The 24,350-nt window shown below is 44.7% G+C and overlaps 2 protein-coding genes and 2 non-coding genes across 5 annotated transcripts; 3 read left to right on the forward strand and 1 right to left on the reverse strand.

The window, feature by feature from the left end:
• The first annotated feature begins 6 nt into the window (after window positions 1–6).
• On the forward strand, window positions 7–10,618 carry TCP1 (t-complex 1). Its single transcript, XM_004278882.4, has 12 exons — window positions 7–178; window positions 1,314–1,399; window positions 1,610–1,738; window positions 2,961–3,058; window positions 3,446–3,556; window positions 3,862–4,043; window positions 4,438–4,564; window positions 8,146–8,321; window positions 8,695–8,818; window positions 9,130–9,322; window positions 9,468–9,631; window positions 10,324–10,618. The coding sequence occupies exons 1-12, from the start codon at window positions 115–117 to the stop codon at window positions 10,538–10,540; spliced, it is 1,671 nt and encodes a 556-aa protein (XP_004278930.1). The 5' UTR covers window positions 7–114; the 3' UTR covers window positions 10,541–10,618.
• LOC117196276 (small nucleolar RNA SNORA29) lies at window positions 3,226–3,363 on the forward strand. Its single transcript, XR_004476389.1, has one exon. It is a non-coding gene; the product is annotated as a small nucleolar RNA SNORA29 (small nucleolar RNA).
• Window positions 8,886–9,017, forward strand: LOC117196275 (small nucleolar RNA SNORA20). The gene has a single exon (XR_004476388.1). It is a non-coding gene; the product is annotated as a small nucleolar RNA SNORA20 (small nucleolar RNA).
• ACAT2 (acetyl-CoA acetyltransferase 2) lies at window positions 10,527–24,112 on the reverse strand. 2 transcript variants are annotated; one of them, XM_004278883.4, is made up of 9 exons: window positions 23,954–24,112; window positions 23,135–23,269; window positions 19,915–20,096; window positions 17,836–17,953; window positions 14,010–14,153; window positions 12,730–12,852; window positions 12,031–12,185; window positions 11,347–11,457; window positions 10,527–10,930 (listed from the first exon to the last, which is right to left on the reverse strand). In XM_004278883.4, the coding sequence occupies exons 1-9, from the start codon at window positions 24,006–24,008 to the stop codon at window positions 10,760–10,762; spliced, it is 1,194 nt and encodes a 397-aa protein (XP_004278931.1). In that variant the 5' UTR covers window positions 24,009–24,112; the 3' UTR covers window positions 10,527–10,759. The 2 variants fall into 2 exon arrangements, with proteins under 2 accessions (XP_004278931.1, XP_033259903.1); XM_033404012.2 differs by lacking the exon at window positions 14,010–14,153.
• Window positions 24,113–24,350: the final 238 nt, after the last annotated feature.

The following is a 24,350-nucleotide window of genomic DNA, read 5'->3' on the forward strand; positions in this document are numbered from 1 at the left end:
GTAGCGCAGGCCAGTTCCACGCAGTCGCCGCTGCTGTGGCCGCCGCCCGGCCCAGGAACAAGACGCTTGCTGCCCGTGGTGTGAGTGAAACTCGACGTGTGCCCTGCCGCGAAGATGGAGGGGCCCTTGTCCGTGTTCGGGGACCGCAGCACTGGGGAGGCGATCCGCTCCCAGAACGGTAAGGGCGGGCGAGGCCTGCGGCGGGCCCGCGGCGGTGCGCCACCCTCCCCTGCCTCGCTGGGGCCGTGGCTGCCGTGCTCACGCCTTCCCTTCTCTCCCCAGAAAGGGCCCCCCGGGTGGCACGGGCAGCGTCTCCGACCCGCAGCGGGTCTCGGCGCTTCGGGGCGGCAGCGCCCTCTTCCCGGAGCGCGGCATTCCCGAGGGCGCAGCGCGGTTTTAACCAGAGCTGCCCGGATGCTGCGGTCATGAGGCTGGCGAGGCGCGCCCCGACCTGGAGGGCGGGCTCCGCGCACCGGCACGTGCCGCCGCGCCTCGAGTCCCAGAGGGCCGGATGCCCTGCGTCCTTTTGTCTTGATGTTAATCAGGAAGGGTGTCCACCGCAATCTCTGGGTCTCCTTTTAGGGCCATCCACCAGGAAGAACTGGCTTTAACGGCTCGTTTTACTGAGGGGCGAATGGCCATCGGCCACTCTTAAAGACGACTTGCCCGTGGTCCCCCTGCCGATTCAGTCCGTACCCCACCTGTCGCTGACCACTTCTTGTAACAAAGCTAGCTGACGAAGTTTTTGTTGAATGTTAAATGATAAACACATTTTATCTAGTAGATTTTAACCGCTTAAAGCATTGTTGAGATGGTTTATACTTCAGAAGTCACGAATGCCAGTCCCTCGTACTGTCATTTGATAGATTCCTATTTTTGTCATGAACAAATTTGAAGTATAGTCAGAACCTTTGGATTACCGCTTTTTTGATTCACAAAGTCTTGTTAATTTTAATAGAACTTTTTTTTTCTTAAACCTGCCAGAGTCTGAAGGAAAAGGCTGATACGTATCTATTTCTGTTCTGTGTGGAGTGGCAGAATCTGAAATGTCGAAGAGTAGATTATGTTTTAATTTTATGAGACAATAAAGTGGGTACTCTCTACAACACTTGGCGTCCCCTTGGCGGTTGAATTCAGACTGTGTGTTACTAGCCACTCCCCTCCCCATATTAGACTTTTAATAACTAATTTTCAAATTGGGACGGATTTGTAGATTTGAAAAAGAGGCTGTTGCATGTCACTTACTTCTTTTAGGCTGAAATGATTGTCCTTGGAATCAAGGATTTTCTAATTTCTTTCTTTCATTTCTGCAGTCATGGCTGCAGCTTCGATTGCCAATATTGTGAAAAGTTCTCTTGGTCCAGTTGGCTTGGATAAAATGTTAGTGGATGATATTGGTGTAAGTATATCTAAACATCGTGTTAGTCACTTTAAGGGGAAAAAACGGTTCATAAACACCTTGCTTTGTAAATTCTTTGTGTTTATCAGGATGGTAGTGTTGAAAGGTATACCGAAGGTGAATGTATCATAATGGGGTTATTCTAACTTAGGCGATATTCTGTTTCTGTGGGTGATTATGTCAGTTTTTCTTTCCCGGGAAATTTCTTAGGATGTAACCATTACTAATGATGGTGCGACCATCCTGAAGTTACTGGAGGTGGAACACCCTGCAGCCAGAGTTCTTTGCGAGCTTGCTGACCTGCAAGACAAAGAAGTGGGAGACGGAACTACCTCCGTGGTAGGTAAAGACTAATGGACTAATGGCTAAATACTAGTATACCTTTTAAAATCAAACTTTCAGAAAGTGAAGCCAGAGGTAAGTCATTTGTTTTGGGGGTAGTGGTTCAGAAACAAAATTTGAAGACTTGTGGTTATAGCTAGTTTGTACAATTCAAGTAGAAAAGAAACTTAAGAGATAATTTAATATAATCCTCACTTTAAATGTTTTTGCGAGTTTTACGAATTTTTTCTCAGCTATTATTCATGCATCACGCAGAATTTTTTTTAATGGTTTTTTTTTAAAGGAAAAAAAAGTGTCTTTTTTTTCTCCTCCCCTCATAGCCTGAGGCCCAGGAATTCCTAAAACCTTACCAGTTTTTTAAAAACAACATGTTTTTATATTTTAAAGGCTGACAAGTGATCTCATGAGTTCAAATGGGAGTTTGAGAAAGTTTGTAAACGCGATCAGTAACATGATTTAAACTCCTTGAAGATCACCCAGCACCCTGATGTAGTAGAAACACTATTATTTGGTGAGGAACAAATAATAATTTGCTGTAAAGAAACAAGCAGTGGCTTGTGGTAGAAAATGGTTGTTTCTAGATTAAACTTTAAGCCATGGAAGAATGAAATCTACCTTTTCTAAAATAATGGTCTTTGTTAAGTAGCTTGTTTATGATAACGTAGTTTTTAAAATGTAACTATAATTTCCTCGAAAAGATGCAGACTAGATTTTTTTCAAAGTTTTTTTTGATTAAAAAATAATTTTTGGTGTACTTAGAAGGATGATTTTTAAAATAATAACGTAAAATAGTACAGATCAAGAATTCCCTGGCGGTTCAGTGGTTAGGACTCTGCACTTTCAGTGCCGAGGGCCTGGGTTCAATCCCTGGTTGGGGAACTAATATCCTGCAAGCCGTGCACAGCCAAATAAATAAATAAATAGTACAGATAATGTGAGTGGTCAGGCTCTTCATTTAGCTTATGTTGAGCACTTCATCTTGAAGAGTAATGGATGTGTCTCCTATTGTTGTACTGACTCTTATCTGGCTTTAGCTATTTGCGTATACAATACCGTGTAGGGGTGTCTTTTTTTCTGGTTTCTAATAAGCAGTTATGCATTTCACCACTGTTACCATTCTGGTTCTTAATATCTGATGCGTGTTAGTGTTGTTTGTACATATGTGTTGCACATAATGAATGTCAGGCTATTGTGAGAGTAATGGATGTTTTCTCTGCAGGTTATTATTGCAGCAGAACTTCTAAAAAATGCAGATGAACTTGTCAAACAGAAAATTCATCCCACATCAGTTATTAGTGGCTATCGACTTGCTTGCAAGTAAGATTGTTTACAATTAGAGAAAATTTTATATATTATTTAATGTAATAGTTGCCAACAGTCTGTTCTTTAAATGTTTCAATTAATGACTAAATCTTACTTTGAAAAAGTTGTATTTTAGCATTTAAGTAAACATTTGAAGTAGGAAGTTGGGCCAGTATCCTTTTCTTCCCATTTGACTACCACGTTATCTCCTAATAATAGATTTAGTGGCTATGCTTATGGGATAGATTAAAATTGCCGTGATCTGAAGAGGGAGGATTATTTGTGTCCTCCTCCTATATGAAATGGCTGAACAGAAAATTGATGCCTCTGACATCCTGACACAATGATAAAGCAAAAATTTTGAGTAGTGAATTTATGTTTTCTTCCCCACACTTCAAACAGGGAAGCAGTGCGTTATATCAGTGAGAATCTAATTATTAACACTGATGAACTTGGAAAGGATTGCCTGATCAATGCTGCTAAGACATCGATGTCTTCCAAAATCATTGGAATGTATCCTTGTGATGGTCCAGTAAAGTGTAGGCTTTTTTAAAAGTAAGACGCTGTGTTAGTTTTTCTGCCAGATGATGCTGTATGGAAATTGCCTGTTCCCTTCTTTCCTAGGGGGAAAAGTAATACAAAGTATGTGTAAAGTAGTATGCAGATAGTGATAAATAGTACTCTAACATTTTGGTGGCGTATATAATGGTTGTTTCTTTGATGAGATTGCTAAAAGGAAGTGCCTTTGAATTACCCTTGATTTTCATGTGCACCCGCTGTCCATCCCGAGTCTCTTTTCTCCTTAACTGTTGGCTTAGAAGTGGAGATTTCTTTGCTAATATGGTGGTAGACGCTGTACTTGCTGTTAAATACACGGATGTCAGAGGCCAGCCTCGCTATCCAGTCAATTCCATTAATATTCTGAAAGCCCATGGGAGAAGTCAGATGGAGAGTATGCTCATCAATGGCTATGCACTCAACTGTGTGGTGGGATCCCAGGGTAAGGGCTATGGTTTGATTTGGTCATGTAACGAGAATACTAAAGGATAAAGTTAGCTGTTTGTGGACTGTATAACTACATTTCAGGTGAACTATCCAGGATGTGCATTTACTGTTCTTTAGTGAAGCCCAGAGAAAAAGGAAATGGTCCATAATGTTGCCAATTCCTCTTTTGTAATTTAATTACATATAACTTAAGAAAAATGCAAATTAAAAGAAAACGTGTGTTTAATGCCATTTAAGTGTTTGTTTCTAAGGGTAAAAGTAATAAAATCTAAATTTGTTTACATACAACAATTTAAAATCTCTGCAGATCTCTAAGGATAGGTGTGTTTTATAAAAGGTAACAATGTTATAGTTACTGTAAAGGTACTTAATGTTATGTTCAATTTTAGGCATGCCCAAGAGAATAGTGAATGCAAAAATTGCTTGCCTTGACTTCAGCCTGCAGAAAACAAAAATGAAGCTTGGTGTACAAGTGGTTATTACAGACCCTGAAAAACTGGACCAGATTAGACAGAGGTATGTTGAGAGATTCATTTTTGACCTTGGACAGGGGGTGTTTGTAAAGTGCCCTTTTTTAGAGCAGGTGACAGTAAACTAAAAAGAATGAGTGGTAGGTCTAATAGGTAGCAGGGTATGATGATTAGGCAATTAGTTTTTTTGTTTTCAAGTGAGTGTCTTGGAGGACTTTAAATATTAACGTTTTTAACCAAAGTTTTAACTGAAGTCAAACTATATTTTACCCAAACTGCTTGGAAAATTAGAAAACGTGATGATTTAAGAGAGATTTGGGTGATACATGAAAATGAACATTCTGTGGAATTTTGGTTTTATGAGTATATTGATATTAAGGCTTGAAGATGCATCCAGGAATGTGTTTCCTCAAGTGGTACAAGAACCAAACAGTATAGTGTTGATTCTGCCAGGTACCAGGTAGTTCATACGTCCATATCTATTGACTGGCATGCTAGAGAGCTAGTCGGGAAGAGGTACTCCCTTTTTTTTCCTTTGTTTTTTGGCCGAACCATGTGGCACACGGGATCTTAGTTCCCCAACCAGGGATCACATCCCCTGCTGTGGAAGCACGAAGTCTTAATTGCTAGACCACCAGGGAAGTCCCAAGATGTACTCTTAAATCTATCTGCATGTGTACTCTTTCCATCAGAGGTCAGCCCCTCTAGAATAAGTATTCAGAGCCTGTTGTCTTCTGCTTTTAGAGTCTTGCTTCCTCTATTATTCTTTCTCAACTGCATCTTCAACTGCTAATTCTACTCTTCATTCCTTTCTGGATTCCACTTGTACCTCTCTTATCCCTAAATAAAAGCCTCTTGTGCCCCCAGGTGTTCCAATTACTCTATCCTTCCTCAGTTCTTCATAGCCAGATGTCACGAGTGATTTACACAAAAACCTTCCTGGTGTTCTATTTCTCATATCCTCTTCAACTGTGTTCTCCACTGGAGGACCGCTTGCTCAGGTCACTAGTGATCACAGCTGTGAAATTCATTAGACATGTTCAATTTCCACTTGACCTTTATCAAGCCTTTGACTGCTTGAAAGACCTTCCGAGGATAGAGCGGTTTTGTGATACTACCGCATCTGTATTCCTGTGCCTGGGTGGCCAGCGTCTCTGTGCTGGAGGCTCCCAAATCTATTTCTCTGAGCTTTAATTGATTGAATGCTTCTTAAGCATCTCAAAGTCATTATGTCTAAAATTGAACTTGTGATGATACCCCCAAATCTGCTCTTTGCCATTTTAGTTAGGGACCCCTCTATTCAGGCAGAAGACTGGGAAATGTCTGTAACTCCTTTTTACTTAATACTCTTTCCCTTTCTAATTTGTCATCAAGACCACTTGATTTCTATCTATAAATTAAATCTCAAATTCACCTACTTTTCCATTTCCTTGCCCAGACTATTGGAGAGGCACCCAAGCTGGTCGTCTTGGTTTCAGTCTTGTTCCCACCCGGGCTATTCTCACAGCAGCCAAGTGGATCTCGTTGCTTGCAAGGCCAGAACCTTTTGGAGGCTTCCCTTCACTCTAGGATAGGTTTTTTTTTTTTTGGCGGTACGCGGGCCTCTCACTGCTGTGGCCTCTCCCGTTGCGGAGCACAGGCTCCGGACGCGCAGGCTCAGCGGCCATGGCTCACGGGCCCAGCCGCTCCGCAGCATGTGGGATCTTCCCGGACCGGGGCACGAACCTGTGTCCCCTGCATCGGCAGGCGGACTCACCACTGCGCCACCAAGGAAGCTCTAGGATAGGTTTTTAAATTCCTTATATAACTCTTTTTACTGTGCTCTAGCATGGCTGAAACTAGAATCCACCAAAGCTCTACTTCCACAGGCCCCTAAGAGTTTTCCTTCGTCTGCCCAAAATATATTCTGTGCCTACTTGTTTTTGTTTTTGTTTTCGTTTTTGTGGTACGCGGGCCTCACTGTTGTGGCCTCTCCCGTTGCGGAGCACAGGCTCCGGATGTGCAGGCTCAGCGGCCATGGTTCATGGGCCCAGCCGCTCCGCAACATATGGGATCTTCCCGGACCGGGGCACGAACCCGTGTCCCCTGCATCGGCAGGCGGACTCTTAACCACTGCGCCACCAGGGAAGCCCGTGCCTACTTGTTTTGACTGGTTAATTTTTTAGTTTATTTTTTAGTTGATAAATCTCTTAAGCTTTTCTTTCCCCCTCAATCTGAATTATTCTCTGCTGTGAGCTCCTATACTTTGTCTTCCTGGGGCTTAAGCACAGTTTCTAACTATATTTCTGTGTCTGCAATTGTACGCTCTGTGAAGGTAGAGGCTGAATCATTTCCTTTGCTTTGTAGCCCCCATCCTTAGTATCATGTTTGACGTGCAGTATTTGTTTAGTGTATATACAGAGTTTTATTTTGAGGTTCACCTTTAACTCATTTCACTAAGATCCTTTGATCTCATCTACTATTCTTTGAATGAGTAAAATGGCTTCAGCTGTCTCTATATTGGCTATTTTTCAAATCTGTGTATGTTTCCCATAGTTTGGGATTTCCATTTCCTTCTGGCAGTTTCACCTGAGTATCGCAGGGGCTTCAGACTCATCTTGTTGAAACAGGAACTCTGTCATCTTGCAGCCCAACCTTTTAGCATTTATTTCACTCCAGGAGTCAGTGGCTGAACCTCCCAGTTACCCAAGCCATAAACTTTGACTTATCTGCTCAGGCCATCTGTTCTCAGATAGATTCACCTCCAGTTATCACCTTGTCTTCATTCCTTCATCTTTTGAAAACACAGATTGATAACGTTACTTTCACTTAAAAATATTAAACAGCTTCTCAGTTCACACAAACATCCCTACAAGACTAACAAGAACCTACAAGGTTCTTCATTTTTTGATCCCACCTGCAGTTTCAACTCTGGACCCTGTATTAACTCCAGACCTTTAGCTTTCCTTGTCCCACCTGCCAGGCTGGATGCATGGCTCTCATGCACTTGTAGTCTCTGTACTGCACTGAGTAACATTAGCCCTGGAGTTTGGTTGTCCCAGATCCTTGAAGGCAGGGACGCTGCTTCCTTTCTAACCACAGTTCTTGGTTAAGAGCTCAAATTGGGGTGGGGGAGAGCTAACTGGTAGTTTTTAATCCCTTTTCTGTAAATTGGACCGATTTAAATTCTGGTCATAGAACGGAGAGAATATATTTTTTTTTTTTGGCTGCACTGGGTCTTTGTTGCCGTGCGCGGGCTTTCTCTAGTTGCGGCAAGCGGGGGCTACTTTTCGTTGCAACGCGCAGGCTTCTTATTGCGGTGGCTTCTCTTGTTGCAGAGCGCGGGCTCTAGGTGCACAGGCTTCAGTAGTTGCAGCTCACGGGCTCTAGAGCGCAGGCTCAGTAGTTGTGGCGCACGGGCTTAGTTGCTCCGCGGAATATGGGACCTTCCCAGACCAGGGCTCGAACCCATGTCCCCTGCATTGGCAAGCGGATTCTTAACCACTGTGCCACCAGGGAAGTCCCTAGTTAATATAATTTAATCTGCAATTATTTTGTGAAAAATACTTAATGGAAGTTCGAGCTGTATTTAACATAAAAAACACAGCAGATAACTTTAGGTTACTACTCAAATACCTACCTTTGTAGAGAGTCAGATATTACCAAGGAGCGAATCCAGAAGATCCTGGCAACTGGTGCCAATGTTATTCTAACCACTGGTGGAATTGACGACATGTGTCTGAAGTATTTTGTGGAGACTGGTGCTATGGCAGTTCGAAGAGTTTTAAAAAGGGACCTTAAACGCGTTGCTAAAGCTTCCGGAGGTGAGTCTCCTCCCGGCTCTCGGATACTGTTACTACCCAGGACCGTGTCCCTTTACATTGGATGTTAACAATAAGCAGCTCCAGAAACGTAACAGTTTTTACTTTTTACTCCCTTAATGCTTTGTGCCACAGATATGTGTATAGAGGCGTGTTTTTATGTAACTGGGCAAGTTCTTTTACTTGCTCCACCTCAAAGTGACATGGTTCCATCTTAGGATAAAAGGACAGTTGGTTGCCTGATGCTTAACTGTAAACCTTAACCTTACCTTTATATGACACCTCTATCATAAATACATGTGTCTGAATCTAAGGCAGGATTTGAAAATATCCATGAAAGAACAGTGTTTACAGATCTTTGTAATTACTTTAATAGCAACTATTCTGTCGACCCTGGCCAATTTGGAAGGTGAAGAAACTTTTGAAGCTTCAATGTTGGGACAAGCAGAAGAGGTGGTACAGGAGAGAATTTGCGATGATGAACTGATCTTGATTAAAAAGTAAGAGCTACTTTCTAAATTATAAAGCTCTACAGATTTTATTTATTAATGAGTGAAAATAGGTCACCTTCCCATTTATTTGCTGCTATATAGTCTGTCAGTGATATAAGCAGTTATACGCATGGGATAAAATAATGTTGGGCCATTGTAAGTTGAGGTGAAGTAACCATTTCATCTCTTCTCCATGGTCTAGACATTGCTTCCATATCTAAATGTCCTGTGTAAGCAGGATTTAATCAAGGCACTTAGACTGAATTTCTGCACGGATTTATTAAAGCATTGATTTGAGAATTTCCCTGTTTCTGAAATAGCACTAAGGCTCGTACCTCTGCGTCGGTCATCTTACGCGGCGCAAATGATTTCATGTGTGACGAGATGGAGCGCTCTTTACATGATGCGCTTTGTGTGGTGAAGAGAGTTTTGGAGTCGAAATCTGTGGTTCCTGGTGGCGGCGCCGTAGAAGCGGCCCTGTCCATATACCTCGAAAACTACGCAACCAGCATGGTAAGAACATCTGGAAGCCCGTTTTCATTTCTGGAAGGGCACGGCACTTTGTTCACATGAATACGTCTCTTCTGCGACCTTAGCTGCCGCTGTGGGTGTTAATTTTCTTCCTTCTGTGAAGACACCTCATTGTCTTTGTTCTCAGGGCTCCCGGGAGCAGCTCGCTATTGCCGAGTTCGCAAGGTCTCTTCTTGTTATTCCCAACACTCTGGCCGTTAATGCTGCCCAAGACTCCATAGATCTGGTTGCAAAATTAAGAGCTTTTCATAATGAGGCTCAAGTTAACCCAGAACGCAAAAATCTAAAATGGTAAGCGTACTTGACATTTCTCATTGTCACCTGTATATCACATATGGTAGTTTGGTTTTTGTTTTAAACTCACGAAGGATGATGACTAGTGATTATTAGCATTGGTGTGTCTTAGTTATCAGATCGGATTCCCCACCTTTCCCTGCTGCTGTGGGTAGAGTCATTTACCTACAGTAGGAAGGTTCCAGAGAGGAAATTATTTTTGGGTGGTCCACACCTGTTTTTAAGCAACCTCCTTTTAAGATATTAAATGATGTTTAGAAACAATTTCTTAACTACCATCTAGGCTTTCCACACCTCTTTCGGTGCTGAATTTGTTTATCCATAATCAATTACTTTAGACTTATAGGGATCTACTGTAAGTCCCAGCGTTTCCCAAGGTTAACATTTGAATGGAATAGCTGGCACTAATGGGACTACCACCTAGTCAACTTTTTAAATATTTATTTGGCTGCGCCGGGCCTTAGTTGCGACGTATAGGATCTTCAGTTGCAGCAGGCGGGCTCTTATTTGTGGCGTGTGGGATCTAGTTCCCTGGCCAGGGATTGAACCCAGGCCCCCTGCATTGGGAATGTGGAGTCTTAACCACTGGACCACCAGGGAAGTCCCCCTAGTCAACTTTTAAAGGAGTGGAATAGGATGGGTGTGAACTATGAAAGAGGCCATTTAATAGGTTTTTTTCTAAATTGCAGGATTGGTCTTGACTTGGTCAATGGTAAACCCCGAGACAACAAACAAGCAGGGGTGTTTGAACCAACCATAGTTAAAGTTAAAAGTTTGAAATTTGCAACTGAAGCTGCAATTACCATTCTTCGAATTGATGATCTTATTAAATTACACCCAGAAAGCAAAGATGATAAGCATGGAGGTTATGAAGATGCTGTTCACTCTGGAGCCCTTGATGACTGATGTCTTTTATTTATGACAATGTTAGATGCATTTATCTTGTTGTACCTCGAGTGTTACACATTAAAGTGCAAGCAGCTGTCAAGTCTTGGGATTCTTTTGAAGTGGGAGATAGTTGCCATCCTCACTTTGGTCCTCTGATTTCACTAACTTAGTATTTCATTAGTTTAAAAAGAAACGAGGTTCACGTTTAGTTTAAGCATAATTAATGGTTAAGCAGTTTCATCCCCTCAGAACACACATTGCTATTCCCATCCCACCCCCAATGCACAGGGCAGCAACCCCACGATGTCCACCCTTGCGCTCCATCGTGTGCAACAGGGTAACAAGAATCCGGCAGCCAGATGCTCCGAGAGGGTGGCCCAGGGCTATAGCTCCTCCTTCAGTGTTGACCTAAGGGGTACATAAGATTTGTATCATTTATTTTTCTCTGGACATAAAGTTAGAATCCCAAACTTGTCTTTTTCCTCTTAATGTCATACCAGTTAACTACCCTTTCAAATTCAGTTTTTAGTTCAAGTTGCTTAGGAAGTGATTTGTACCCTTGTGACATCCATTCTGACTACCTTAGTTTAAGACTGAAAATACCCTCTTCCTGTGGGAAGTGAACTAATGCACACAAGTTTTTTTGCCTTAGGAAGCAATAAAATAAGTGAACTCCCAAGTCCAACAGGAACTTACCTAGCACCCACCCCTTACTGTATGGCCAGTACCTGGGACACATCCTGTGTTTTGCTGTTTACAGTGTTAAGATCACATTGTGAATGTTCATTTGCAAGCTCTTGTCAGGACTGCGTGCTTAGGTTTACCTTCTCTGGGTTTAGTCCAAGTTCTTTAGCTATTGCAACAGACACGGCTGCAAAGGCTTCATTGATTTCAAATACGTCAACATCCTCCAGCGACCAACCTGCTTTTGCAACCTAAAGGAAAGGTTAATGGAAGAGAGAGCTAAAATCTCAAGTGGAACCATTCTTCGTTGTAGGTGTAGAAGCAGAATATACTGTATGATATTGAAGGATCTCTTGAAAATGCCACTTTGAGTTCCAAGTGGTAACACATTTTGCCTTGGTGACACCAATTCTAAAAGGTTTAAGGATAAAACACCCCTTGGAAATTCTATACTGTCTTCAAATTTGAACCGCTTAACACGTGGCCGTGAGGTTATAGAGCAGAACTAGTTGCCCTATAAAGCAGATGAGCCAAATGCGGGCTGCTCTTCGCGGAAGGGAAAGAACACTACAGATGTAATTAAGTGAATAAGCTCAGTTAAGGCTAATGGGAGGATGTCTCCTTTTGAGACAATGCAAGTGAAGCCTGATAGGAATAAATATGAAAATAAAATCAAGCTCAGTCTCGGCATTTTGGAGTGGGAAGGATCTGAGCGAAGGTTTGAAGGAGGTAGAAGTTAATAAGCATTTACAAGTTACTGGTCTGGTCCCCAAGAGGCTTTAGCAACAAAAAGGACAGGTGCTAACATTGGAAATTAAACTCACAGCTTGCTTTATTGCTGGAATTGGTCCTATTCCCATAATGGAAGGCTCCACACCTGCTTGTGACCAGGAAACTATCTGTGCTAGGGATGTAAGCCCACGGTTATCAGCTTCTGACTTCTTCATAAGAACCACAGCTGCAGCACCATCATTTATTCCTGTAAAATATGAATGTCTTAATTTCCAAAACAGTGCTTGCTAAGTTACATACCTGTGTCTACTTTCTCCAACACCTGAAGACATGGGTTAAGTTAATACCTTTTGACAAGATGATATAACAGACCACAGAACATTCCAGTGGGATAAAGAGCAGAAAGATTAAAGCAGTGGGGGAGGGGAGATTAATGAAAAGAAATGGAAGAAATAGCCCAGACCTCATAGGAGGTAATGGGAGTTCCGGGTTTTGGAAAAGGACAGAGGTGGTAGATGAAATCTGGAGTTCCCTAATTTGCTTTTTCACTTGGTGTCTCGTTAGGATACTGCAAGGAAACCAAATCCATTTTTCAGTATGTTGTACAGGTTAAGTCATAAATCTAAATATGAAGAAACATGATCAAAACTACATTTTCTCCTAAAGTAACGAAAACAAGGTTTTAGCATAATTTGTATATAAATAATTGATGAAATGAAATTAAAAAGGTATTAACTTAGTAGACCTAGCAGAAGATAATACTCCCACAACTGCCCTTCAGAAAATCTAACCTGAAGCATTAGCTGGGGTGACGGTTCCTGTTCCATCTGTAAGGAAGCAAGGCTTTAGCTTAGACATGGCTTCCATGTTGCTCCCATGGCGAGGAAACTCATCTGTTTTAACTTCAGTAAGACCTGAGAAAAGGGAAAATCGTTACCCAAGATTAGTACAGTTCCTCAGACATGATATAGAAGGATTCACATTTGGAAGAAAAGGTTTATTATAAAATACTTTTATTCCAATAGGGAAGTACACACTAGTACAAATTACTGTAAAGACATGTTTTCCATATCCAGACACCCCTTTCTGAGGAAGGCAGTTACAGGGACTTCTTTGCTTAAAAGGTTGCTAAGATTTGGGGTATATAGGTCTTGGCTGGTTACAACTGACTGGATCTAGGGTGTCAAAGCCAGTCTCATAAAGGCTGGGCATAATCGATGTCAGTCATCAGTAACAGAACTTGACTAGAGTGTTCCATATTAGAGAATAGCTAAGTGACCCCAGAAGATCCACCCTCAAATATGAAACACACACAGAAGCAACAGGAAGTAATGGACATTTGCTTCGGAGGCGATTGAGCCTGTAGGCATAGAAAGGTCGGCTGCTTTCTCCAATTTCTCCTAAAACGCTCCATCTACACAGCCATGTGGAGACCCTGGGCGAAAAGTGTCTGGATGCTGACACAGCCTCCCATGTCTCCTTCCCTACCTCACATTCAGATCTATCCTGAATATATCTTTGCAACCTGAAAGACAACTGAGACACGATGTATAAACATTCCTATATGTTATTCTTTTGAATATTAACAATTTACTTATAAATAGCCCCGTTGATGTTTAAACCATTATGACTGGGCTTCCCTGGTGGCGCAGTGGTTAAGAATCCCCCTGCCAATGCAGGAAACACGGGTTCGAGCCCTGGTCCGGGAAGATCCAACATGCCATGGAGCAACTAAACCCGTGCGCCACAACTACTGAGCCTGAGCTCTAGAGCCCGTAAGCGATGACTACTGAGCCCATGTGCCACAACTACTGAAGTTCGCCTGCCGCAACTACTGAGCCTGTGGTCTAGAGCCTGCGAGCTACAACTGCTGAAGCCTGTGTGCCTAGAGCCCGTGCTCCACAATGAGAGAAGCCACCACAATGAGAAGCCTGTGCACCGCAACAAAGAGTAGCCCCCGATCGCCGCAACTAGAGAAAGTCCGTGCGCAGCAACAAAGACCCAACGTAGCCAAAAATATAAGTAAGTAAATTTATATATATAAAAACACCTTCATGACTTATACACCCACCTTTTTTAGAAGATACAAAAACCGGTACAATCTCTTTGTCAAAATGGCCAGCTTTCTGTGCGCTTTCTGTCCTGTTCTGGGACACAACTGCAACCTTGTCCTGATCTTCTCTACTCACTTGCCATTTGTTGGCTACATTTTCAGCTGTGAAAGAAAAAAAGCAAAAACCAAACATTTTTAGGAACTGGCTTTTGGTAGCTCAAGTTTTTCACCTTTAAACAAGCACTGAGGCCCAACAATGGCAGGCTCGCTGGTGGACTGAGACAGTGCTCTGCGGCAATCTTGCCTCCCACTGAATGTGGAAACGTTGCAGTGATTCTTAAGAAGCCATTTCCTTTCTTTGCTTCCTTCCTTCTCTTTTCCTTTCTATAAAATAACTTTCGGAAATTTCATTTATATGGCTTCACCAGTTGTTCATATTTTTTGCCCCATTTGCTTTATCATTCTCTCTGAACCATTTGATGGAAAGTTGTAGACACCATGCCCCTATATCTCTAAATTTTAATTTCACTGTATATTTTCCCCCCACAAAGGCCATTTTCTTACACAACCACAGCTACCAAAATCAGGAAATTTAACAGTGATAAAATACTATTATCTAATTCTTAGTCCATATTCAAGTTTCACCTATTGACCCAATGATGCCCTTTAGAGCTAATTTATTTGTTCAGTCCAGTAACGTCCAATCCAGGATCACGCACTGCATTTCACCGTCCATCTCTTTAGTTTCTTTTTATTTGGAACACCTCCTTAGACTTTGTGTTTTGTTTTTTATGTTAAAGTTTACGATGTGCTATGTGAGGCTCAGTAGTTCTAGGAAACCATGTTTTTATTTTTATTATTATTTTTTTTGGCCACGCAGCATGTGGGAATCTTAGTTCCCCCACCAGGGATGGAACCCACACCCCGCACTGGAAGCGAGGAGTCCCAACCACTGGACCACCAGGGACGTCCCTGTCTCTGTGTTTCTTAACCTTGATATTTCTGAAGGGCAGGGGCTAGTTCTTTTGTCAGATGTCATCAATTTGGGTTTGTTTGACTCATGTTTCCTCAAGATTAGATTATGTGTGAAAGCACTGAATGATGATTATATACTATCTTCTCACTGAATCATTTATTTATTTATTTATGGCTGTGTTGGGTCTTCGTTGCTGCGCGCAGGCTTTCTCTAGTTGCGGCGAGCGGGGGCTACTCTTCATTGGGATGCACGGGCTTCTAACTGTGGTGGCCTCTCTTTGTTGCAGCGCACAGGCTAGGCACACGGGCTTCAGTAGTTGTGGCACGAGGGCTCAGTAGTTGTGGCTCACGGGTTCTAGAGCGCAAGCTCAGTAGTTGTGGCGCACGGGCTTAGTTGCTCCGTGGCATGTGGGATCTTCCTGGACCAGGACTCGAACCCATGTCCCCTGCATTGGCAGGGGGATTCTTAACCACTGCACCACGAGGGAAGTCCCTCACTGAATCTTATCAGGATACAAGTGGGAGTTTATCTCAGGTGATGTTAGCTTTGCTCACTTGATTAAAGTAGCATCCACCATATTTCTACACTGTAAAGTTAGTGTAGTATATTATGTGTGCAATAGCACTATATCTTAAAAAACAATGTACATAATTAAAAAACACCTTATTGCTAAAAAATGCTAACCATCATCTGAGCCTTCAGCAAGTTCTAGCAGTAACATCAAAGATCTTTCTGTTTCCTGCTTTGTCAAAATTGTTTTGGGTATTCTAGGTCCAGGCTTTTCATATCACCACAACAAATATAAAAATGAAAAAGTTGAAATATTGCAAATATTACCAAAATGTGACCCAGAGACCTGAGGTGAGCAAATGCTGTTGGAAAAATGGCACTGACAGAATTGCTTGACACAGGGTGGCCACAAACGTTCAATTTGTAAAAACACAGTATCTGTGAAGCGCAACAGAAACTTGTTTGAAATTTGTTTCTAAGATAATTAGTTTGGGTCTAGAGTAGCCCTTACCCTGGGTCCTACCCTAAACTGTGGCCTTTCTTAGATGTCAATGGAGTGTCCAGTGGGTTCAGTAAAGTCTCTACTGTTGTTGGTCAAAACTTCTGTGTCCCCCAGCAATCTAAAATCTCCATTCAGGGACTTCCCTGGTGGTCCAGTGGTTAAGACTCCAGGCTTCCACTGCAGGGGGCATGGGTTCAATCCCTGGTCGGGGAACTAAGATCCTGCATGCCACATTGAGCAGCCAAAAAAAAAAAAAAAAATCTCCATTCATGTTCCTAGAAGCTGCTTCTACTAGGCCTTGTAGAGCGTTGCCCTGAACATCCATAGCTAAACATTTGGCCAAAGCCTTAAGGGGACCCTTAGCAGATTTCTGGAGCTCCTCTTCTTCTCTCCAGTGCTCTGCCCCACAAACCTAGCCATCTGAGCAGCCCCAGACTCTGATCTCTACCTCTCCAGTTCTTTGAAGCCACTTTTCCCCAGATAAAAAGTTAGGAAAGCAGCCCCAGGTAGAAATCTAGTTATAGTGGGTCTTTCCCTTCTTTCAAGAAGTTCAGTTTTGCATGATTGTTGGCCGTTTGAAAACGGTTGGTTGATATATTCTGACCAGTCTTATACTTGTTTATAGTAGGAGGTCTAGTCTTTACTAATTACTACATCATGGCCTGAGCCATTATCTTTTCTTTTTAAGCAACAGAAATTTATTTTCCCACAATTCAGGAGGGTAGGCGCCCAAGATCAAGGCACCGGCAGCCTTGTTTTCTCCTGAGGGCCCTCTCCTTGGAAACCTTCTCACTATATCTTCACATGGTCTTCTGTGCCCACATCTCTGGTATTTCTTCCTCTTTTGATAAGGATACGAGTCAGACTGAATTAGGGCCCAGGCTAAAAGCCTCATTTCAACTTAATTACCCCTTAAAAGGCCCCACCTCCAAGTACAGGTCACATTCTGAGGTCCTGGGGGTTAGGGAATAGGAATTTTGGAAGAACACAATTCAGTCCATGACACCTCGGAAAGGGCTGGGGAGCTAAATGTTTAATGACCATCTCCGGTGATGTTGAGGCAGTTAGCTGGACTGTGGCACTTTGAGAAACTGACACGTTAGGCCCTAGTACAGCACACATTGCCCGCGATGCCCAGCCATCTCTGCTGCAGCTGTCAGTCCCACAGCGACAGAGACGCCCTGAACTTCTCACTGTCCCCGCCTCTCCAAGCCCGCCCTCCCTTCCAGGCACTCACACACACTGTTCCCTCTGCCTGGAACCTCGCCCTTCCCCTCCTTATCTTTTTCACAAGAAGTCTTTTCACAGAACCAGAGCCGCTGCCAGGCATCTCAGCAAGATGCTTAACCTCTCAGGGTTGGTTTCTTTAACTCAAAACTTAAAATGTTCTTAAGTTTTACATTTATATGCAGTAAAGACAGGAGTTCTTTTGATCTTCCAGTTGCTTTGCCAGTACACCTAGACCACAGGAGCCTTCTAGACGGATGAAGACCTGACTGCGTAGTGCAACAGAGTTAGGTACCAGAAGTACTAGTTTATCTCTGATGTTGCCTTTGCCACAAAGCCACTATCTGTGAGCTCTGTTCTGTCATATGGTAAAGTGAGAGTTTGATCCAGAAGAACTCTGAGGCACCTCCCACTACTAACATTCCCTGACAATCAAGGAGTCACAAAGGACAGAGGGAATACGTCCCCACTTCGGTTCATCAAATGGGAACTATCCCTGTCATCAGGGATACAAAGTGATTAGGACACAGTCCCTGCCCTGAAAGAGGAAAGCACCTGCAAAGCCGATTATTATAGGATCTGTTTTAAACTTTTTACGGTTAGTATGTTTTCAGCCATGTTTGCCTTACCTGTAATGCCCATATGATAGTTGTGAAATGCATCTATAAGCCCATCACAGAGCATACTGTCAGTTAGCGGTGTATCCCCCATCCGGACTCCTGTCCTCAAGTGAACCAAGTGAGGAGCCTGAAAACAACAAATACAATAGATTAGGCTTGGTTGTAACCAGTCCTCTCCTTAGGATCCCACTCAGAACTATCCAGGGGGCTTCCCTGGTAGCGCAGTGGTTGAGAATCCACCTGCCAATGCAGGGGACACAGGTTCGAGCCCTGGTCCAGGAAGATCCCACATGCCACGGAGCAACTAAGCCCGTGCGCCACAACTACTGAGCCCGCGTGCCAACTACTGAAGCCTGCACGCCTAGAGCCCGTGCTCTGCAACAAGAGAAGCCACTGCAATGAGAAGCCCATGCACTTCAACGAAAAGTAGCCCCTGCTCGCCACAACTAGAGAAAGCCGGCGCGCAGCAACGAAGACCCAATGCAGCCAAAAATAAATATGTTTAAAAAAACCCAAAACAGCTCTCCAGTGATTCCTCAGTCTTCACCTAGTCCCCCTTATGACCCTTCTCCCCTGTTCCAGTCCATGTTCCTCCCCACCCAGGGCCCAGGGCCTGAAGAGCCCTGGAATCAACAGGCTACTCCACCCTTCCTACTCCTGGAGACCCATTGCTCTCCTCCCCACCCATTTCCAGTCTTCTGTCAAACAAACCTACGCATTCTGTGTCCTATTTCCTTAAAAAGCTCTTTATTCTTTCCAAAGAAGCAACTAGTCACCTATTAAATGAAGAGCTCATCAAAGGGCTTAAGTGATGGGAACAATGTGTTACTTATTTTGATGGGACACAATGCCTACAGTGAGAATAACCAGGTTGCTTAATTAACTGATAGGGGGAGATTTCTCAGTAGGGGATCCTCTTAACTCCTACCAACTCGATAGCAGCTATCATAGAATGGAAAGACTTAAGAGTCAGAAGATCTCTATTGGAGTCCAGGCTCTGGGCCTCAGTTTCCTTACCTGTAAACTGGGAATAATACCAAGACTAAGGGCTGTTACGTCTGCGTGTTTACAAGCACAGCTATTAGTACGGTCCCATCAGAATCACTCCGATTACGTTTGCTACTTTCACCCTGCCTCCTCCAGAGCCTCCGCAAATGTGGGGCTGAGTCGACCTCTGCCTGCGGGATCCCCAGGTGAGACCCTGAACTCCTGCAGGAAGCTAGGGGATATATTTTTTCCTTTTCACCACTGTGCCGATTTGAGGGATGGAACTTGGTGAAACCAGTCCCACCTGGCAAGCCTGCTGGAGAAAGGCACTACTCAGTGGTCCTCTTTTCCATATTCTATACTTACCAAAGGTCAACAAAATGTGGTCCCTGGAATATTCCTTGTCCTGTGCAGGAAGGTAAGTGGCATCATCTGTTTTCAACTTTTACTCACAATGAGAAAGAAATTTAAAGCGAAGTATATCAACTGACTAATGTTACAGGTTTAATTCAGAAAATACGCTTCAGTAACAATTTTATTTATTTAATTTATTTATTTACTTTTGGCCACATTGGGTCTTCATTGCTGTGTGCGGGCTTTCTCTAGTTGCGGCGAGTGGGGGGCTACTCTCCGTTGCAGTGCGTGGACTTCAGTAGTTGTGGCGCACAGGCTCTGGAGTTGTGGCTCGTGGGCTCTGTAGTTGTGGCTCACGGGCTCTAGAGCACAGGCTTGGTAGTTGTGGTGCATGGGCTTAGCTGCTCCGTGGCATGTGGGATCTTCCTGGACCAGGGCTCGAACCCGTGTCCCCTGCATTGGCAGGCAGATTCTCAACCACTGCGCCACCAGGGAAGCCCTAGTAACATTTTAGAAAAAAAATATATTCTGTTCCAGTCACACTGGTTGATAGGCTTTTTCTTCAACCTGGATTTCCCATCCAATTTGAAGAATAATTAATAATCAGGCAGGAATCAAGGTTCAATGCGTTTTTTACTTGTTCCCTGTTTGGTTCCAGCTCTGATACCATTGGTCTACCCTGCTATGGCAGTGGACGAGAGTTTATCAGTGAGAGGTCAGCGAGAGCCATCTCTTCAGAGGCCTTACCTTGCTCATGTTTTCCATGCCTCCTGCGACCACAATGCTGGAGTCTCCTACCACTATGGACTGGGCTGCAAGGCACACGGCTTTTAGGCCTGACCCACAGATCATTTGGCAGCTCCATGCTGGAACAGAGTAGGGGATTCCGGCACCCACACTGGCTTTTCGAACAGGATTCTGCCCACAACCTGGAGGAAGGAACAGAGAGGCCTCCCAGCAATCAAAGAGAGATAAAATGTTGGGATGAAAGTGAGTGCAAAATCAGGAGATTGCCAGCTGGGTCTCTTGCCACTTCCCAGCCAAGCCAAGCCAAGCCAAGTTCCCGGCAGAGGCAAAGACCTGTGTGGACCTCACACCCATCCCAGTCTGACCCTTCAATACATATTATCTTGTGCTGTTCTACAGATATTTTATTAATATAAGCTTTCGGGGCTTCCCTGGAGGTCCAGTGGTTAAGACTCCACGCTTCCAATGCAGGGGGCGCAGGTTCGATCCCTGGTCGGGGAACTAAGATCCCACGTGCCATGTGCCAAAAAATAAAAAACAAAAAATTAAAAAATTTATGAACATCGGCTTTCTTCTCCACAAAGAAGTTATTAATACTGTAAGAAGGAACTGTCTTCCTGATCTTTCTCTAGGGCTTGAATAAGTACACACTCCCTTATAAACAGAGGGCAGAACTTGGGCATTATTCCTGTTTCTAACTACGGTTATTTGCTTCCTTGATCATGGCTTAAGACACCTGGGCAGATAAGAGGGTTACTTAAAAGAGGAAACCTCTGCTAAGAAGCACTTCTTTCCTTGCTTAATATCCATCACACCATGATTAACTGGTTACGTAACGAGATATGTACAAAATCAGAACTGACAATACCTTTCTATAATTCAGCTGTGGGCCCTTCCTTCAGGGAATGGGAAGAAATACATCACATACTTAAGTTGGCAGAGAAGGGGGTGGAGTGGAAAGTTTCAAATATCTTCAGTCGCCATTATCTGTTATCAACAGGTCAGTGTTTATACAGTGGCCGCTCTATTGCAAATTTCAGGTATACCCATACCGAACACCTCTCCTCAGTGAGTTTGTTGGAAAAGAACTAGCAAATGGGTCACTGAGAAAAATTTAGGGATTATATTCATCACGGTGTTATTAATCTGGGATTAGGCTGGGAGCCTAAAGTTTGAAAATAGACGCAGGAAAAATTATTATTTTAAAATATTTATTTATTTATTTGGCTGTGTCGGGTCTTAGTTGTAGCACGCGGGATCTTCGTTATGGTATGCGGGATCTTTAGTTGCGGCATGTGGGATCTAGTTCCCTGACCAGGGATCAAACCCAGGCCCCCTGCATTGGGAGTGCAGAGTCTCAGCCACTGGACCACCAGGGAAGTCCCAGGAAAAATTATTTAAAAAACAGTATCAAAATGTTCGCGGGGACTTCCCTGGTGGCGCACTGGTTAAGAATCCGCCTGCCAGTGCAGGGGACACGGGTTTGAGCCCTGGTCTGGGAAGATCCCACATGCTGCGGAGCAACTAAGCCCATGCTCCACAACAAGAGAAAGCATCGCAATGAGAAGCCTGCGCACCGCAACGAAGAGCAGCCCCCGCTCGCCGTGACTAGAGAAAGCCCGCGCGCAGCAACGAAGACCCAACGCAGCCAAAAATAAATAAATGAATAAATAAATGTTCTCTGAATTAAATTCATAGGATACTAGTTAATAAAGAAGACATTAATATTATTTAAGGTTCCTGCTTTTTAAGCTACAGTGAATTACATCTGTATTTAAGTAAATAACTCCTTTATAAAAATGTTATGTATTTATTCATAATCCCCATCTTCAGGTACTTAGAGTAGTGCTGAACATAATTAACTAATGGTCTAGCATTTAGCAGAAAGTGAGGTCCATGAGACTGAGGATTCCTATCTGATATGAACCCTGTTTATCCCCAGCTGATAGAACAGTGCCTGGAGCGCAGCAGGTGCTCAGTAAACATTAGTTACATGACCCTGGAGGGTACCTGCGTAGGAGGTGGGACAGATGTGGGTTGTGATCCTGGATAATTACTCAATCTCTCAAACTTTCATTTACTCGTTCGTAAAATGGAGAGAATATGATCCAATAGACTTCCTGAGAGGATTAATGAAAGCACTGAACACAGGGTTTTTAAAGGCCCAGCACTTAGCAGGCCCTCAATAAACACAGCTGTTATTTTTATTCTAATTGTATGGAGATACCACACAGGTGAGAGGTGAGGCGAGGTGAGATATGGAAGAGAAAACAGAAACCAGGAGTGGAGGACCCTATGGCAACAGAGTAAGTCTAAGTCGTGGGTCTGGGAAGAAGAAAGGAGGGAGTGGCCCAAAGGCAGCCACCTTTGGGCCACCAGTAAAGTTACTCATATGCTTTAAAGCCCTGGAGAGTCAGGAGAAAGTGGCGTGCTTCGACTTTAAGGCTGCCCAAAAGGACAAGGTGAGAAAGGAGAATTAGGAAGAGGAACTACAAAACTACAAAGTAAATGCACAGAAAAATGGGCCTGGTCTCAGATAAGGTAAGGACAAAAGGTGGCCGTAAGTGAGCGTGACCAACTATCACTAGGGGTAATTAGAATTTATGCTACTGAGTGAGCGTGATACTAGTTAAGAATAACTAATTAGGAATTGTCAGTGGTCGTGGGTCTGTGAACCTAGTGGGAATGAGAAGTGGGCTGGGACACTGGTGATTCACCTCCGCCAGCCCTCCAGGGGTGATGCGCCCGTCTGGCAGTCTGGCGGCAACACACCTTGCCGACTCGGAAGTGAGCCCTATGCGGGCAAGGACTAACCTGTGTTGGAGCTCTATCCCCAACACCTAGCACAGTGCAGGGCACAGAGGAACTCAATACATTGTTATTGAATGTGTGACACTTTAGGGAAATACGGAAGGCCCTGCATACTCTCCCATGTGTCAGGCTGACCCTGCTTCTAAAGAAAGAAAAGGCAGTGGAGGACGGTGATCTAGGATAATGTAGGAAAAGTATATTAAAGACGCTTAGTGTTAAGCTGGACAGAAGCACTGTTGGGGCTTGACAGAGGGGCGACAGGAGGTATTCCAACAGAGGGAACTCTGTAAGCAAATTTACGGAGACAAGAAAACAAGTTTCTGAGTGTTGGTGGGGGGTCGGGGGAGGGGAGTGTTAATGGGCTGCTTCCAACAACCTGACCTCTCTGCTGGGGTCACTGTGGAGTTACCTGCTGCCAAAACGTGTCCAAATATGACCTCTGATACCTCTTCGGGAGCCACAGCGGCCCTTTTGAGGACCTCTCTGATGACAGTTGAGCCCAGGTCATAGACAGGAACGGTGGATAAGGCACCATTGAAGGAGCCTAGAATAGAAGGGAAGGCGAGGGCGATGGAGAGCGCGCCCAGGGCGGCGGGGGACCGGCGGCCCGGTGCTTTCCCCCTGCGCAGGCGCCCACCGCATCTCGTCTGGGCACAGAGTGGAGCGTGGGTGCCTTGCAGCAGCCGAAGCCCGGGGAGGCGGCCCCCAGGCCGTGCGGGGAAGCCGCGGACCCGCGAGAAACCTACACATCCACTCCCCAAATCCGAGCGGATGGGCGCGGCCCACGCTTTCCTAACAAGAGGGGTCCACACTCCCGCGAGTCCAGGGCCTTTGAAATCTATACAACACTAAGGACATTTGGGCAATTCTCTGTAAACCTCCTTTGACTAACGCGACCTCTGCCCAACGCCCCGGCACCCACCACCCAGTGGCCCCGCCCCTGAGGCCACAGGGCCGAGGTGGCGTCTCCTGAGGCTGGCCAATCAGGGGTCTCCCCAGCCAATGGGAGAGCCGGGAGGCGCAGTGGCCCTACCCAAGAATCCAATCAGAACACTCGGAGTGGAGTGGACCTCACCGCGCGACGAGGGGGCGGGGAAGGCAGGCGGGCCAAGGAAGGCGCGAGGTGCCGGGTGCCGAGGGTCCCGGAGGTCCCGGGGGTCCCCGCGACCGGGCCGGGACGGGCCGAGCTCGCGCCTCAAACCCCATGCCGGGTCCGCCGACCGCTTACCTATGATGGTCCGCGCCGCCGAGACGATAACCACGGGGTCTGAGTCTGCACTCATCCTGCCGCACTACTGCCTCTCGAGCTACGGTTGGCCCAGCGCAGCCGGCTAGTGAGCAAGATCCAGCCCCGCCTCTGACATGCCGCTCTGGGGGCGGAGCCTCAGAGCGCCCCGCCCACCGCCTCCGCGGGCGCCGGTGCGCAGACGCGAGGGCGGAGCTGGGCCGGGCAGGGGGCGGGACTGTGGAGTTGGGACTCAAGGCGCGCAGCCCGCCAGCCGTTCAGACGTTTATCTGAACCCCCCGGTGTTGTCGTTTCTGTCTTGGCGTTTTTGTTTTGGGGGGATAAGGTTGTCTTTTTTGAATTTAATGTTTTTGGAGTCAGTGAAAAGTGGGGTGACCAG

This window comes from Orcinus orca, chromosome 12, assembly GCF_937001465.1.
Source record: "Orcinus orca chromosome 12, mOrcOrc1.1, whole genome shotgun sequence".
Lineage (NCBI taxonomy): Eukaryota > Metazoa > Chordata > Mammalia > Artiodactyla > Delphinidae > Orcinus > Orcinus orca.